The 15,000-nt window shown below is 37.7% G+C and overlaps 1 protein-coding gene across 1 annotated transcript in view; it reads left to right on the plus strand.

Moving 5' to 3' along the window:
- Positions 1-13,280, plus strand: part of gcl (germ cell-less) — a 17,652-nt gene extending 4,372 nt beyond the window's left edge. The window contains exons 2-12 of the mRNA XM_027369066.2: positions 3,433-3,570; positions 4,484-4,607; positions 5,610-5,706; positions 5,922-6,073; positions 6,451-6,546; positions 8,097-8,213; positions 8,537-8,627; positions 9,302-9,500; positions 9,928-10,146; positions 10,270-10,360; positions 10,598-13,280. Coding sequence (XP_027224867.1) covers positions 3,437-3,570; positions 4,484-4,607; positions 5,610-5,706; positions 5,922-6,073; positions 6,451-6,546; positions 8,097-8,213; positions 8,537-8,627; positions 9,302-9,500; positions 9,928-10,146; positions 10,270-10,360; positions 10,598-10,789 — 1,512 coding nt within the window. The 5' untranslated portion in view covers positions 3,433-3,436 and the 3' untranslated portion in view covers positions 10,790-13,280. The remainder of the gene's footprint in view (positions 1-3,432; positions 3,571-4,483; positions 4,608-5,609; positions 5,707-5,921; positions 6,074-6,450; positions 6,547-8,096; positions 8,214-8,536; positions 8,628-9,301; positions 9,501-9,927; positions 10,147-10,269; positions 10,361-10,597) is intronic.
- Positions 13,281-15,000: the final 1,720 nt, after the last annotated feature.

Below are 15,000 nucleotides of genomic sequence, written 5' to 3' on the forward strand. Positions count from 1 at the left end.
ACAGGACCTATTAAGTCACTATATTATATTAAGCAGAGGGCTGTGCCTCCTATGACCCCCCTCCTGGGGGCTTCAGTCCCACAAACCTCGCCTAGGAAAATCAAAGAATCCTTCAGGTATTCACGGAAGGAGAAAGTGTTGGCCAGACTTGGCATCAGGTGCTCCCATGTCAGTCGTAGACTTGAGAATTACACACTGCAGGAGGCACCCCCACCCAGGAAAACAAAGAACCCTCTATGAACAGACTCGGCATGTGTCGTTCGTACACATATGAAGTACAGTGTGTATATATAGTCACTTCCATGAAAATAAGCCTTATAATATACCTATGCATAGGAGGGGTGGGGTTGAGGGTCATCGATATCAGTGGAGTGGCTTGTGGGAGCGTCATAGAGGCCTGCATGAGCAAGAGCGATGGCTGGTCATTCAGACTGAGGAGGGTTTAAGCGGGTAGTCTCCATAAGTAAATTGTGAAATCTGTGGTGATAAACTTGTGAATAAACAGATAGTAGGAGAGGTATTGGTGATAGTATTCAGGTATATTACCTGGACGTTTAACCCACTCATTGACATCTCTCCAAAGCCTCTGTATGTTCTGAATGTGGATATCATGATCTAGATCTGTGAAATCTTTGAAGTGGTTAATCAGTTGGTGGGTGTAACCCTCCTTGTCAAGGCTTAGGTAGGCGCACCAACCGTCACTATAGATTGTGGTTCCCAGAAGAATATATTTCTTATTTTTGTTTGTGAACAGGGGAGGCATCAGGGGAATAAGGAAACACTTCTTGCTTTGCTCCTGTCCATACCCATACTTCCACTTTCCAAAGCAAGACTCGTCAATCTCGACCACAATGTCCTCTCCTATCAGGTCTTGATTGGAGAGCTAGTTAACCATTACTTTGGAGCAGAAACTCTTCCAGTCAACGCTGGTTTGCTCTGCCCACCTGAGATTTTCAAAAGTGGCCAGTGATTTATGAAGCACATAATCTCAGATGGAGGGACATGAGCTCATTGGAGAATTGTCCCTTTGAAATCACTGACAGAGAAAGAGCACTGCTTCTGCTGCTTAGTTTTGGAGAATTTCTGCCAACAGCTGCAGAGTGCAAGGCAAATTGTGTAATTTGCAAATCACTTCAGAGGGTAGCACTCTGTGTTCATATAATTGTTTCAAGCTAGCCTCATCATCTTCGAAATAATCTTTTATAACTTTGTATGGTTTGATACATTACCCTGCACACACCGCAGCCATGGCAAAACTAATTTTAAAATTGAATTTTATAGCTTCTATTTTAGCTAATGTTCATTCATTGGCTGTTTCTTTATGCCTTTTTTCCCCATTGGCGATTAAATTAACAGCCAAACAATTGGCTAATGAAATCGTGGGCCCTGGCTATGATGTCACAAGTAAGATAACAGGAACAGTACGGATATGAGAGACCCGCGCTTGTGCATTGGAGAATTTGGTCAATATTCCCTCAGCATTCATGTAGATTTCACCTCTATTTAATACTATTTTTAACTATTTTGATGATTAAATAGTTTCATTAATATTTAATTGCAAGAGAAGTTTATTTAATGAAAAGTAATCATTAATGAAATATCTTCAAGGCTGTAAGGTTAGTTTTGATTGATTCTTTGTTAATGCTATTTTCCAATAATACCAAATTTTGATTAGTAAAATAAACAGTAGTATATATTTACATTTTTTAACTAGTCATGTATTTTATTGGACAGGGCAAGTCAAACAATCTTTTTGTTTGAAATACAACTGTAAAGGGTTGCTGTTTGGAGAATATAGATTATCAGTTGTCTGGATATTAAAGTTTTCATGCATTATTTTGAGCAAAACTAACTTGAATAATCATTTCCATGCAGAGATCTAATTTTTCGAGGCGTCAGATCTACATTTAAGCTTGTATGTATATTGCCATTTTCAAACTGAAAACTTCTACTGTCCACTTTATCTAATTCGATGTTTACCTTCATTAACATCATATATCTCTGCCAGTCATATTTTTAAGGAAGTATAAGTTCTTGCTAGTGTTTAGCTATCAAATTTCGTTGTTATATAAGGTGATATTAGATCATTTAAAGTAATTAAGCAAACATATGAACCTACACAGAACTACCCTCAATCACCGCCTTATAACAAGGTAGCATCATCCCCATACAATGGCTGATAGACAAAAGTTGCCCTCAAGTAATCTGAAGTAAGCTTTGTTAAATCTTCAAAAGACTTTTTTTCTTTCTTTCTTTTTTCTTTTCGTTTCTTTTCTTTTGACATATAATCAAGGACTATAAAAACATTGGCCTGTGTTACGCCTACTGCAGTACCCGATATCTCGTGGTTAGGCATACAGCACACATAGAAATGTACACATATAGACGTTATTTCTGGGTAATAAGCTAGAACCTAACTTAACCTAATTGAGAGTGGTATCATCTTCTTTTGTCAATACACATCACCACCTTGTTTGTTTCACCACACATACACAGAACACCAGGCAGGGGCTTTTCTGCCATACTTTTAGTCACTTTTAAAACATTTTGCACTTTGAAAGGATTTGACTTCCTGCCTTGGATGAAATTTCTTATATGTATGGAGCAAAATAACAAGAACTTTGATGGCTATTTGGTGAACAAATCACCCCATTTTATGCCTTCATTCAACTTTAAGTTTATTTTGTGGATTTATGTACTAGATTAATACAGCATTTATTTCTTGCTTTATGTTCTCAATAGAAGCAGTATTTATATCATGCATTTCCTTTTTCCATTTGGCTATTTTAGTATTTGTAAGTACATTTGAACATTGTTCATTATGATAAATGCAGAAAAGGTATGAATTGAAATGATCTACTTTACAACACATGAGATACATTTGACAGGTTTTAATTGTATCTTCACTGGATATACATGTATGCACCAGATATGAGTTGAAGATTCACCCAACAAGTGTGACCTGTTGCTCATTACTCATAAAAGTTATTGCCACTATGCTGGATACTTTACAGCTGCTGGACTTTGTTCATATTCCTTTCTGTTGCGTTGTAGGGTATGCAGCTTCAGTTATTTTCTGTTTATCAGATCCTTCATGGATCATTTTTGCTAGATTTTAGTCTGGTAGATGCAAAGCTTCATGTATGTCAATCACCATGGCATTAGATATTAGTAGTGACAGATGTCAACTCTTCTAAATAAAACTAAAGTTTAGTTTAATCTAATAAGCTTTGTTGCACTTGCAGCAGCATATGTAGTACATGGTACTGTTGTGACTGTTTGCGGATAGCTTTCTGTGTCTTACCAAATCTTTTATCTTTTCACTGGACCTGTTGCTATGATGTTATCAAAACATCTGGTTACTCCTTATTACTAATATTAATAAGGACTTCAGGTTTGATTCCTAGTAAGAACTGGCATTGTGTTTTACAGAGAAATGGGGAACCTTATTAGTCATCTAATGGGTTCCCATGTCATGGGCTCAGGAGGGAGCAAGCGGAAGGTTGAGGACTTGGAAAGTGAGGATGAAGATGCAACAGATTTCGATTCTCTTCTCCACACTCCCAAAAGGTACTTGTTTATACAAATCTTTGATTTATTATTGAGAATGAGAGAATCCTTTATTGTACTGAATGTGGACATATAATTTTATTATACTGACTTTAGTTTGAATGATTTAAGCTACTTAGTTAAGAGCACATCTGTAGGTCTGTATTAGTTTTCAGTATTATATAATAGTGATAATATTCCATGTGAGACAAAATGTTCCAATGTTATATATATATCCCAATGCCGACGGGAAAATGATGCGTTTGCTTCAGTATTGTTTTGTTAATTATTTCTGCACATAGATGGCTCTGCCAGTGCTTAGCTACTAAGAAGTCAATTAGTAGACCTTGTGAGTTCACCTTTCCTCAAAATAGTGAGAAAACGTTTTTTTTACTAGTGCTATCAATATTGATAGTGTTATTTTTGTTATAGACATCATAATTACTACATTGTTACTGACATTACTAACAGAAATATTAGATACTAGAAAATGTTATAAAAGATAAAGGATAAGGGTTAACAGGTGAGACAGGTACTTCTTGTAACTGGCTCATTGGCGACCTAGTACCTGTGTAGCAATCTCTATGTAAAAACAATTACTAAAGTAAACACACAATAGGCATTGCATGAACGCACAAACCATCCCATCGGCAAGTGGTTAAATGTAGAGTAGGCGTAATGATAGGACTGTGGTTTCTAGTTATTATCAATTGTACTATCAGATTAAACTAGGCTTTGTATCATCTGATCATTAAAGACATAAACCTATAAGACTGCATATCGATTGTCCTGCTATTGATTTATGACATAAGGTTATGAAATAAATAAAAATGGAATTCATGGGCAGTGTACAGGAAACAGAAAATGAATAACAGGGAAGTCAGTCAGCAGAAAGATATTTCATAAGTAACTTTGTCCTTCCTTTCTCCATTAGAAGAAGATTAAACTCAACATCGCAGTACATCTACAAGACGCTGTTTGAAGAGGGATGCGCATCAGATGTGACTGTCGTGGCCCTGGGGAGAGAATGGCATCTACACAAAGTTTATTTATGTCAGGTATGCTTGTGCATGTCGAAATGTGTGTGTATGTGTATGTGTGTGTGTGTGTGTGTGTGTGTGTGTGTGTGTGTGTGTGTGTGTGTGTGTGTGTGTGTGTGTGTGTGTGTGTGTGTGTGTGTGTGTGTGTGTGAGAGAGAGAGAGAGAGAGAGAGAGAGAGAGAGAGAGAGAGAGAGAGAGAGAGAGAGAGAGAGAGAGAGATAGAGAGATAGAGAGATAGAGAGAGAAAGAGAATAAGTGAATGAGGGTGATTTGTATAAGAGAGTACATGTGGATTTATGGTTATTTGGTTTGTGTGTGTGGGCATGTCTTTGGGATACTTTTGTGCAAGGGCATTTTTTGTAGAGTGTCTTTGAGTCTAAATGAGGATTTGAGTATCTCTATGCATGTATATGTTCTCACTGAACGTATATTATGCTCTCTGCTCTAATATAAAAGGAGCTTAAATGTTTAGAGTGCAAGGAGCAGTTACTTGGAAGCAAAGTGTATGAGATTTTTTCTTTGGTTCTTTTTTATCACCAGATGACACCTTCACTGTCTCTTTTAGCCTGGAAAGAAGATGGACTCGAGAGAAGTTATTCTTATTTTGCACGGGGGGGGGTCAAAGAGGGTAATATATTTCACATGTCAAAAGTTAAAAAAAAGAAAATAGTTTAAAAGATTTATATCCACAAAAGCTGCTTTACAGAGGGAGTATGTCAAAAATACAAATGCCTCCTCATACTTCTTTGTATGTTTCCCTTCTTCTGAAGAGGAAAGTAGTTGAATCTAAAATCTCATAAGACGTAGTTGATATATTTCCTTTTTCAGAGAAAATAAAAGACTTATACTGATGTAACTTGCTTATATCATCAATAGTAAATGTCAATAAATTATTAGAGAGTAAGATAAAGAAAAGAAAAAATAGGAGAGAATGGGGATTAATCTGTATTTTAACATGAATTTTTTATTTGCAAAGAGTCAGATCTTTAAAGACCTTTTACATGTGGCTTATCTTCCAGAGTCCTTATTTTGGGAGCATGTTCTCAGGCAACTGGACTGAGACAAACCAGTCCAAAATCAACATTGAGATCCTGGATGATAATATAAATATTGATGGTAAGAAAGATTTAAGATTCAGTTTATTCAATGCCACTTCAGTTACAGTATAATTATGCATGTGTAGACTTGTATAAATAGACGTGTGTGTGACCTAGAGAGAGAGACAGAAAAGGAAATGATCTTAAAAAATGAGTGAAATCATATAGTTCAGCTTACAGACAAGCAAAATAACCACAGAGCTTGCCCCTCTTCCCCACTCTCTCCCCACATAGCCCTACACCTTGCCTTGGGGCAGTTTTACAAGGACGACATCGTGGTGGAGCCAGCACAAGTGATTCCTTTGTTAGCGACAGCACTGCTTCTACAGATGGACCCTCTGATCGACCAGTGCACCTCAATCATGATGGAGACTATTAATCTACAGGTGAGGAAAGGTTCTTAAAACTTTGTGAAAGACTGCACAGTGTGGGGTGTTTGTACTGTACAAGTGATTTTTAAAAATCATTATTATTCTGCATTTATGTATTTATCATTATGAATTTTTTCCACGTGTACATGATTCGTCGTTATGTTTTTTAATGCTGGGTTTAGAAATGCATTTGCAAATTTTATGTGAATTCAGGGATGATTTCAGTTGAGATTTTAAAGGTGATTATATCCTAGCCATAGAGCCAAGATGTTTTCTTTTTTTCTTTCTTCTTCTTCCATTAGTTCTAATTACCACCTGCAATCTGCTTTCAGTCTGTGACTTTACACAAAAGGAAATGAAAAGAAAAAAGCCAGTTTACACCCTCATTTCAGACTGTCCTCCAGTACCACGAAGCAGCACGGAGGTATGGGGTTTTAGAAGTGGACAAGGCGTGCAAGCAGTGGCTTCTACATAACCTATTGACACAGGTATGAATTTCTGTTTTCTTCTTTTTTTTATGTGCATTTCTTTTTTCTTTCTTCTTTCTTTCTTTTCTTTTCTTTTCTTTTCATTTAGATACATTTGTTAACTTTGATTATATTGTATTGGTTTTATAATTGTATGTATTTCTCTCTCTCTTTGATTTCCATAGTGTAGTAAAAGTGAACTTCAGCTTTTCATTTAAATTTCAGTGTTACCATACATGAAGGCATGCAAGGTCCTTAGGCTTGTAAATCCTCCCCTTCCCCTTTCCAAATGCCACCACTTCGGCAGAAAATACAAAAGAAAAGGGGGGGGGATCAGAAGCATAGGTTTCTCTTTCTTTTTAACTTTCTCTTTTTGAGCTTGCCCTTTTCTTTATCCATTTTACTAAATTCTCATTGTTATTTTCATTTCTTTTTCTTTTTCGTCTCAATATGTATTACTAATCTTTGTATTCTTGTTTATTAATTGATTTTTTTTTTCCTTTTTTTTCTAACATTTCATGTCACAGTTATTCTTTTTAGTATAAATGTCACACCTTTTCCATGAACTCTACTTTGTATGGTGGCATCTGGTTCATCATATTTCTCATGATTATCTGTCTATGCTATTATTATTGTTTCTCCCGCTCTCCTTCCATTAAACCCAAGCCGCCGGGCATGGTATGTACCTACATGCCATTGCCAGTTATGTGTGTTGAATTTAGTAATTGTTTTTACATGTAGATGGCTCCACAAGTACTAAGTCACCAATGAGCCAATTACACGAACTACCTGTCTCACCTGTGAGGTCGCAAGATCTACTAATTGACTCCTTTGTGGCTAAGCATTGGCCGAGCCATCTGTGTGCAGAAACATTTAACCAAGCATTGCCAAAGGAAACGCACTATTTTCCCTTCGACATTGGGTTAACCTACTGCTGTTGGGGATGTCATGTACTTTCATGTCATGTCCACTGTGAGTTTAGTTTATTAATTGTATTTACCCTTATTTGGTTCCGCAAGTGCTTAATCATCAGCGAGTCATTTACTAGTCCTGCCTATAGTTTTTTTGTTTTTTTTCCGTTGTTGTTGTTAATAACATAATAATCATAATATCAATAAAAATATTAACAATAGCATTAGCAAATATATGATTTTCTGGAAAACTCAAGGAAGGGGGAAATCAGGTGAGGTCTCATGGACCTACTAATTGACTCCTTGGAAGCTGACCACTTCTGAAATTCACAAAGCAAAACTACAGTGGACGTTACCTGTTCTATCTCTGTGTACCCTTCTCTTTCTCCATTAATCATCCATTCACACTAATTATTACAATGTTGTTTCTTTTTTTCACATGTTAATATGAATAATCTTTCTTTCTCATTATTCACTTATCCCTCCTAATTTTGACTATCAATATTCCTCCAGTTACCTCATTACTCAAAGCATTTATCCTATCCACTCCTTTTTTCTCATTCACACTCTTCGTTTGCGTCCATTAATCTCCCCAGTTCATCTTAGTAATGCTCATGCTCACCATGCCCCTTCCCCCTCTCCCTCTTCCCCCCCCCACAGGTGACTGAACACCCTGCCACGCTGAGACACATCCCCTCAGACCTCATGACGGAACTTCTCACTTCCCCCCACCTGTACGTGATGCAGACAGAATTCAGCGTGTACGTCATGCTCAAGGTAATACTTTTGCTACCGGTGTTGGTTGTATCTGGGTTGTTAACTTTTCTAGGGTTTGATTTTATTCTGTTGCCTTTTGTTCTTATAGATTTTTTATAAAATGCATAACGTCAAAAAATATCCTCGTAATTTAGAAATGCCTTTTTATGCACTAATGTAGAAGAGTCATATCATTCACTATTGTTCTATTACTTGCCATGAATGTCTTTTATTATCACACATCACTGCTGCTTTCATTCACAATTTTTTTCCCATCTGCCATCACAACCATCATCTCTCCTTCGTAAGTAGAAGGCTGACCCTTTCTTGCTCCATGTTTGCAGGCATGGGTGTTTTTGCGACTGAACCCCAGCTGGGATGGGTCGCATGAGACAGCTTTTCTCGAAGCCCACAAGCACTTTAGGAACAGGGCAGGTAAGTTAGTGTCCAGATTTCGTATTTGTTATTACTTGGATTTTTTTTCTCTCTTCTTTCCTTCCTTCCTTTTTTCTCTCTTGGTTTTGGGTCTTTTATGTTGACACTTTTTCTTTCTTTCTTTTTTCATAGTTCTTTTTTCCCTTTCTTTTTCTTCTTCTTCTTACTTCTTTCTTCTTCTTCTTCTTCTTCTTCTTCTTCTTCTTCTTCTTCCTGAAGTAGCTTGTTCATATTAGACAAAATAATACTTATGTCAGTAACAGTTGTTAATTTTTAGGGGGTAAAGCCTAGGTGTCACCTAGGTAATTGTCAAGAGATTTGTAATGTACACAATTCTAGTATTTGTGACAAGGACCCATGATATGATGGAGCATTACTCATTGTGAGCATTCATCTTACTCCAGTAGCACATCACTTATTGCCATTAAGCACTAGGCTTTTCCATTTCCCAAATGACCCCATTCTTTCTACATGTGATCAACCTTTTCCCTTCCCTTCCCTTTTCCATTCTTCATATTTACTTTCTTTCTCTCCTGGTCTTGTTTTAATCTTCTTCATTCTCTCTTTCTCTTTCTTTCCTTGCTTCACATGCTGATTAGCTGTCTTTCTACACCTACCCTTTCTCTGAATCTTTATTTACCTTCTTACCACATCTCCCTGACAACAAACCCCAGAGCGCGGCTGGTTCCTGGAAGAGGAAGGACGTGAATTCTCTCCTGTGTTTTCTTCCCTGCGCCTCGTCTACCTGATCTACCACCACCTGGATGTGGAGATGCTCTATTCAGACCGCATCCTACCCCCCTCGTGGCTGACCCCTGCCAGCATGCACCAGTGGTACAATATGTTGCGCATTGACCAGGGCAAGGACAGAGGGTGAGTTTTGTCATGATCTTTATCATATATTTCTTTTTTTTCTTTATTTTTATTTTTATTTTTATTTTTATTTTGAGAAAAATCTTGTAGAACATCAGCTGTAATACCACCAAGTTTCACTGCAAAATTTCTAAAAATAGTGTGTATATATATATATATATATATATATATATATATATATATATATATATATATATATATATATATATATATATATATATCCCCCCCTCTTTCTCCTCTCTCCCCTCTCTGTCTCCCTCCCTCTCTCCTCTCCCTCCCTCCCTCCCTTCTCCTCTCTCCCTCTCCCTCCCTCCCTCCCTTCTCTCTCTCCCTCTCCCTCTCCCTCCCTCCCTCCCTCCCTTCTCCTCTCTCCCTCTTCCTCCCTCCCTCCCTCCCTACATCTCACACACTCCCTCTCCATGACCAGGCCAAGTGAGATATCAGAGGAAGAGTTTGACCGGTCTTGCACACGTTGCGGCCGGGTGCTGGGGAATTCAGGACAACACATATGGCGATGGACGGGCTACAACTTCGGATTGGACCTGGTCATGACTCATGACGGGGCCTCACTGCGCCTTAAGAGGAATCACCGAACTGAGAACATTGCCAGTATTGCCCAACCTGCGAGAAGGAATATCATGTATAGGTATGTAGTATGTGTGTGTGTGTGTGTGTGCGCTTGTGTGTGCACATATACATGTGTGTCTTATCTTGAAAAAAAAGTAAACAAACATATTTTTATATAACAAGTGTGTATTTAACCTTTCAGAGTGACAGTAGCCTCCCTGGATGACCAGAAACAAGTAGTTTACACAAAATCTACAGGAGTGCAGTCAGTCTCTCTTGCAAAAAATGAGGAGGTGAGTATTGTAATTTTGAGGTGTTTGTAATCACAGAATGATAATGTTATAATGTCTTTTATGAGTTTTTCATTTTTATGGTAATTGAGAAACAGGAGCATGTTTACTTTTCTGTTAAGATCTTTTTGTTCATGGAAGAGTATGTATTTTTTTTTTTTCTTCTTCTTTTTCAAATCAACATGAGGCTTCAGGAACACACTCATATCCCCTCCCTCTCTCTCATTACCCTATTAACAGATCCGTGTAATGGTGCTAGATCCAGACGTCAAGTACCCGCTCCTCCTCAGTGCCAACTTTCTCATCACAACCAACCACTCCCTGATCACCAGCCACCCTGGAAGCTCATCGGGGACCTCTACCTCCCCCTCTGCCATCGCCTCTGCCTCTAATCTGTCCGCCCGAGCACCTGGCCAGCCCTCAAGAGAATGACTGCCGTTCTTTGTCAGCCGGGACTTCTATAGCACTGACTGATCTCCCAGGATGAATGATGTCCATGGATGATTGATTTCGGTTGATGATTTCCATTGCTGACTTCATTTGTTGAATTTTGGTGACTAATTGATATTCTAATGTTAATTTTAGCAGATATTAATAATCCATGGATGATTTCAACAGAGGGTTGGTTTTGTATAGTTGATTACAGTGACTAAATTCTGTTGCTGATTCCTGTAGCTGTGTTCCCAACACTCCACTTCATCTAACATTTTATATTTCTCATCTCATTAAGTCGTAACCCTGTTGTAAGAGGTTCTTCATACCGTTCAGATCTCGGAAAAACATTTTTGTTTTTGATGTGTGCTTGCCTCGCCCCTATCTCTCTTTATTGTTTTTCTTCTTCTTTATGTTTGCTATTTTTATTCAGGACTAATATACATTCCAAAAGATCTTGGAATTATGATTTTTTAATGTCTACAATGTGTCTGCAACATTGTCTTTTTGTCTTATGTTATTGAATGAGAGGCAGGCGCATTATCTCAGAGTAATAGGACAATACAGAGCTTTAAAACAAATGTTTTTGTAAATATTCTCTTGTTGATATCATAGTTTGTAAGCAGTATGGTGCAGAATTGCTGATTTCTGAGAGGAATCAGCCTTTTTTGAGTATTTAGGAAAAATGTCATATTCCGATCAACTGTATTTACTCCATTATTTTTTTTATGAAGGGAAAATTACATGTATTAGCTTACTCCATCTTGTTATGTTTGATTTAAATATGTATCTTTTAAGATAGAAGATATTCTAACAACAATTTACCCTTTTTTCAGTGAAATAGAGATGGAAGACCAAGAAGAAAAAATATATATATTGGATTTTTTTCTTTTCTTTTTTTTTTTTTTTTTCTTCTTTTTTTTTTTTAAGATGAGACAAAGCTCATGATATCTGTGTGTTAAGTTGCAGATGTAAATGTTATTGTAAATGTTACTGTGCTTGAGCATTAGGGTGCAAACACAAGCTTTTTCCAGCTATGCCTGATGAGAATGCGAGTAGTGGTGGGAACTCAAAAAGGTTTAGTAGGGACAGAAAGGGAATGCTGAATTCTCTCATGAATGCCTGTTTTTCATGACATATTTTCCATCTTTCTTCCAATTATGGAATTGCCCATTAGGCTTGCTACGTGTAATAAATTATCAGTTGCCTTCTCACCCACAACTGCTGCAATAGTTTGTTTAAAAAACAGGAGTTCAGAGAGAACTTAGGGAGAGAAAACATGTTCTTGTAAAAGACGCAAAGAGTATTTTTTATAAATTTCCGTACTTGGTGATAAGCAACAGAACTGAAATTAATTTATTAATTTGCTTTATAAAACCAATTTTTTAAGTTACAGCTCTTCTTAACCTTCAAGGGAAGCTCAAATGAAAAGAGAGAATGCGAGAAGAACTCAGAAATTGCAAAATGTAAATTTCTTTAAAGCCCACAGTTACTTCCCCTAATTTTTCTCCATTCCTCTTCCCATCCTTCTCCTCTGCTCTCCTCTCCTAGTTGCTTTCTGCCAGGGTATTATTTATTGTGCAGGTGATATTTCCATTGCATTTATGGGATAGATGGAATGAATGGTGCCTGTTTGGTTGCAAGTAAGGCAAATTTTCCACAATGCTAGTAACAGTGTCTTGATTTCAGTTGTCTCTAAAAGAGATTACAAAAGGCAGGTCACAGGTCGTCTATATAAATCTAAGTGCATATCTAAAGTTCTCTAAAAGGTAGACTTAATTGCCCTAACATTTTAGCAAGACTTCAATACAAAGGAATTACACATAGATCCCAGGTTTGATAGTTTCTCCGTGCTTATTCCAAACAACCTGAACAGGAAACAGCCCTCCTTTCAGTGGGTTGTTTCAGTCATTTCGTGGTTCTGCTTAACCGTTTAGTCATGTGGTTATTTGGCCACTCAGTTCAACTGGTTATTCAGTTGTTTGTTCTCTCACTTAGGCAACTTGGGGGAAGAAAGAGTTAAATGACATGAAAGGTTTAGAGTACACATCCTCATCATCTGATTTCTCTTCAGGTTTGAGATTGAACCCTCCTACGGACAAGCTTTCCAAAGAGCTGTGATCCTAATGTTACTTAAAGCAGAAGGATTAGTTTGAGGCAGATAGATCCCCAACAGTGTATTTTTGTCATTTCTTGGCCTTCAAGGCATTTAATCTTTGCCATAAGCAGATGTAAAAATGTATATCTGCAAGGAAATATTATTCTCAGGACAAGAAAAATGTTCAAATGGTTACAGGAAAATGGAAAAAGGATCTTGCATTTGCTTGAGAGTCTCGTTGCAAATATTTTTCTTTTTTCAATAATATTAATATTCCAGACCTTCTCCCGCAAATATATTGTAAACAAGAAATCTTTAGTTTGTTATTTTTCTAGTGTCCAGTTTAGGTGCACATCACAAAAGAAAAAGTAAAAAAAAAAAGAAAAAAAAAAAGGTTAAAATCATACTGTAGGCATGAACAGGAAGAATCTTTTTCCGTCGTTCAAACCACTCACTGCCATTAATACATTAATAGATTTATTACATTTGATAAGATGTTTGTATGATATGAGTGAATGTTTTTAGAGCCTGTTGTTTTGTACGTTTGTTTGCTTGTTTGTTTTGTGCATGTTTTGAACAAGTTTTGTTTAAATTCATGAAATTGTGATATCTTTAAACCTCGTTCTCTCTGCTTTTGTCCTTGTCTTTTCTCTCTCTCTCTCTCTCTCTCTCTCTCTCTCTCTCTCTCTCTCTCTCTCTCTCTCTTTCTTCTTTCTCCCTTACTCCCTTACTCCCTCTCTCCCTCCCTCCCTCTCTCCCTCCCTCCTTCCCCCCTCTCTCTCTCTCACCCTCCCTCTTCTCTCTCTCTCCTCTCTTTCTCTCCTCTGTCTCTCTCCTCTCTCTCTCTCACCCCCCTCTCCCCCTCCTCTCTCCCTCTCTCTCCCTCTCTCTCCCTCCCTCTCTCTCTCTCTCCCTCTCTCTCCCTCCCTCCCTCCCTCCCTCCCTCCTCCCTCCCTCCCTCCCTCCCTCCCTCCCTCCCTCCCTCCTCCCTCCCTCCCTCCCTCCCTCCCTCCCTCCCTCCCTCCCTCCCTCCCTCCCTCCCTCCCTCCCTCCCTCCCTCTCTCCCTCTCAGAGAGAAAGTGCTTTTACTAATGCAATTTGCCTTCTGTACTAAGTATGGACTGACATCGTATGTTGACATGGGATAACTGCTTCATTGATAAAGATCCCTTTATGAGACAAAAATGTGCTGATATATTTAGCCTTATGGATTTTGATTTATAATTCCCACGAGTACTTTTTTGTTAGTTTGTTATTTGTTTTTTTGAATGTACATTTTCTTTGAACTTGTATGCAGATAAATACTAATGTCTTGTTTGTTTAAGTACACAAATGATATATTTTTATTTAGTTTTATGAAAACTAATGCAATGGATTACATTACAGTGATGTGTATGTTCAAGGTAATCTTTGGTGTTGAGAAATTCTTTCATATCAAGAAGTGCTACAAGAATAAAGTATTATGAAGAGAATTTTTGTTGCAATTGAAAAATGAAAAAAGAAAATTTATGAAACATGAAGGATATAATGTTCTTATATTGATTTTGTCTAGTCAAAAGAAAATTTGATAATAAAGCTGGTTAAAAAATGTGAGTTTTCTTACCAGGTTCATGTCAATTTTGTGTGTTGTAAGTGATTGTTGTTATTAGTCATTTAATTGTAGGAAACAGACCCCCACCAATCCCATGCCTGTTGTTGTCTTAAGAGACGGATCCCTCGGCCCTTGGCTCAACCATTTTGACATGATTTTTTTCTCCCCCTTTCCTTTGCCTTCTCTTGTCCACTTCTCAAGATGTAAGAGCCTTGATGAGAGAATAAAATATTGGCTTTGGGTCAGTCCTCAACGGCCTCAGGGAGCCATTACCTCCCATAGGGACCCTGAGGAGTTAACCATTTTTCTTCCCCACATACTCATGTATGATTTTGGTCAATAATGATTTTTTACTTTTCTTAGAAGCATTGTGGCTTGTTCCTTTGTCACCGAGCCACACTGACCTACTTTTCCACTTTCCCAACCCCTGGCTCTCCTTTGATCACAACTTTGTACACGGCTACTAACCCCTCCTCGATACCTGCTGTCAACTAGGTCCATTTTATGTCACCTACCCAGGGC

Source organism: Penaeus vannamei, chromosome 11, assembly GCF_042767895.1.
Source record: "Penaeus vannamei isolate JL-2024 chromosome 11, ASM4276789v1, whole genome shotgun sequence".
In the NCBI taxonomy this organism is placed as follows: domain Eukaryota; kingdom Metazoa; phylum Arthropoda; class Malacostraca; order Decapoda; family Penaeidae; genus Penaeus; species Penaeus vannamei.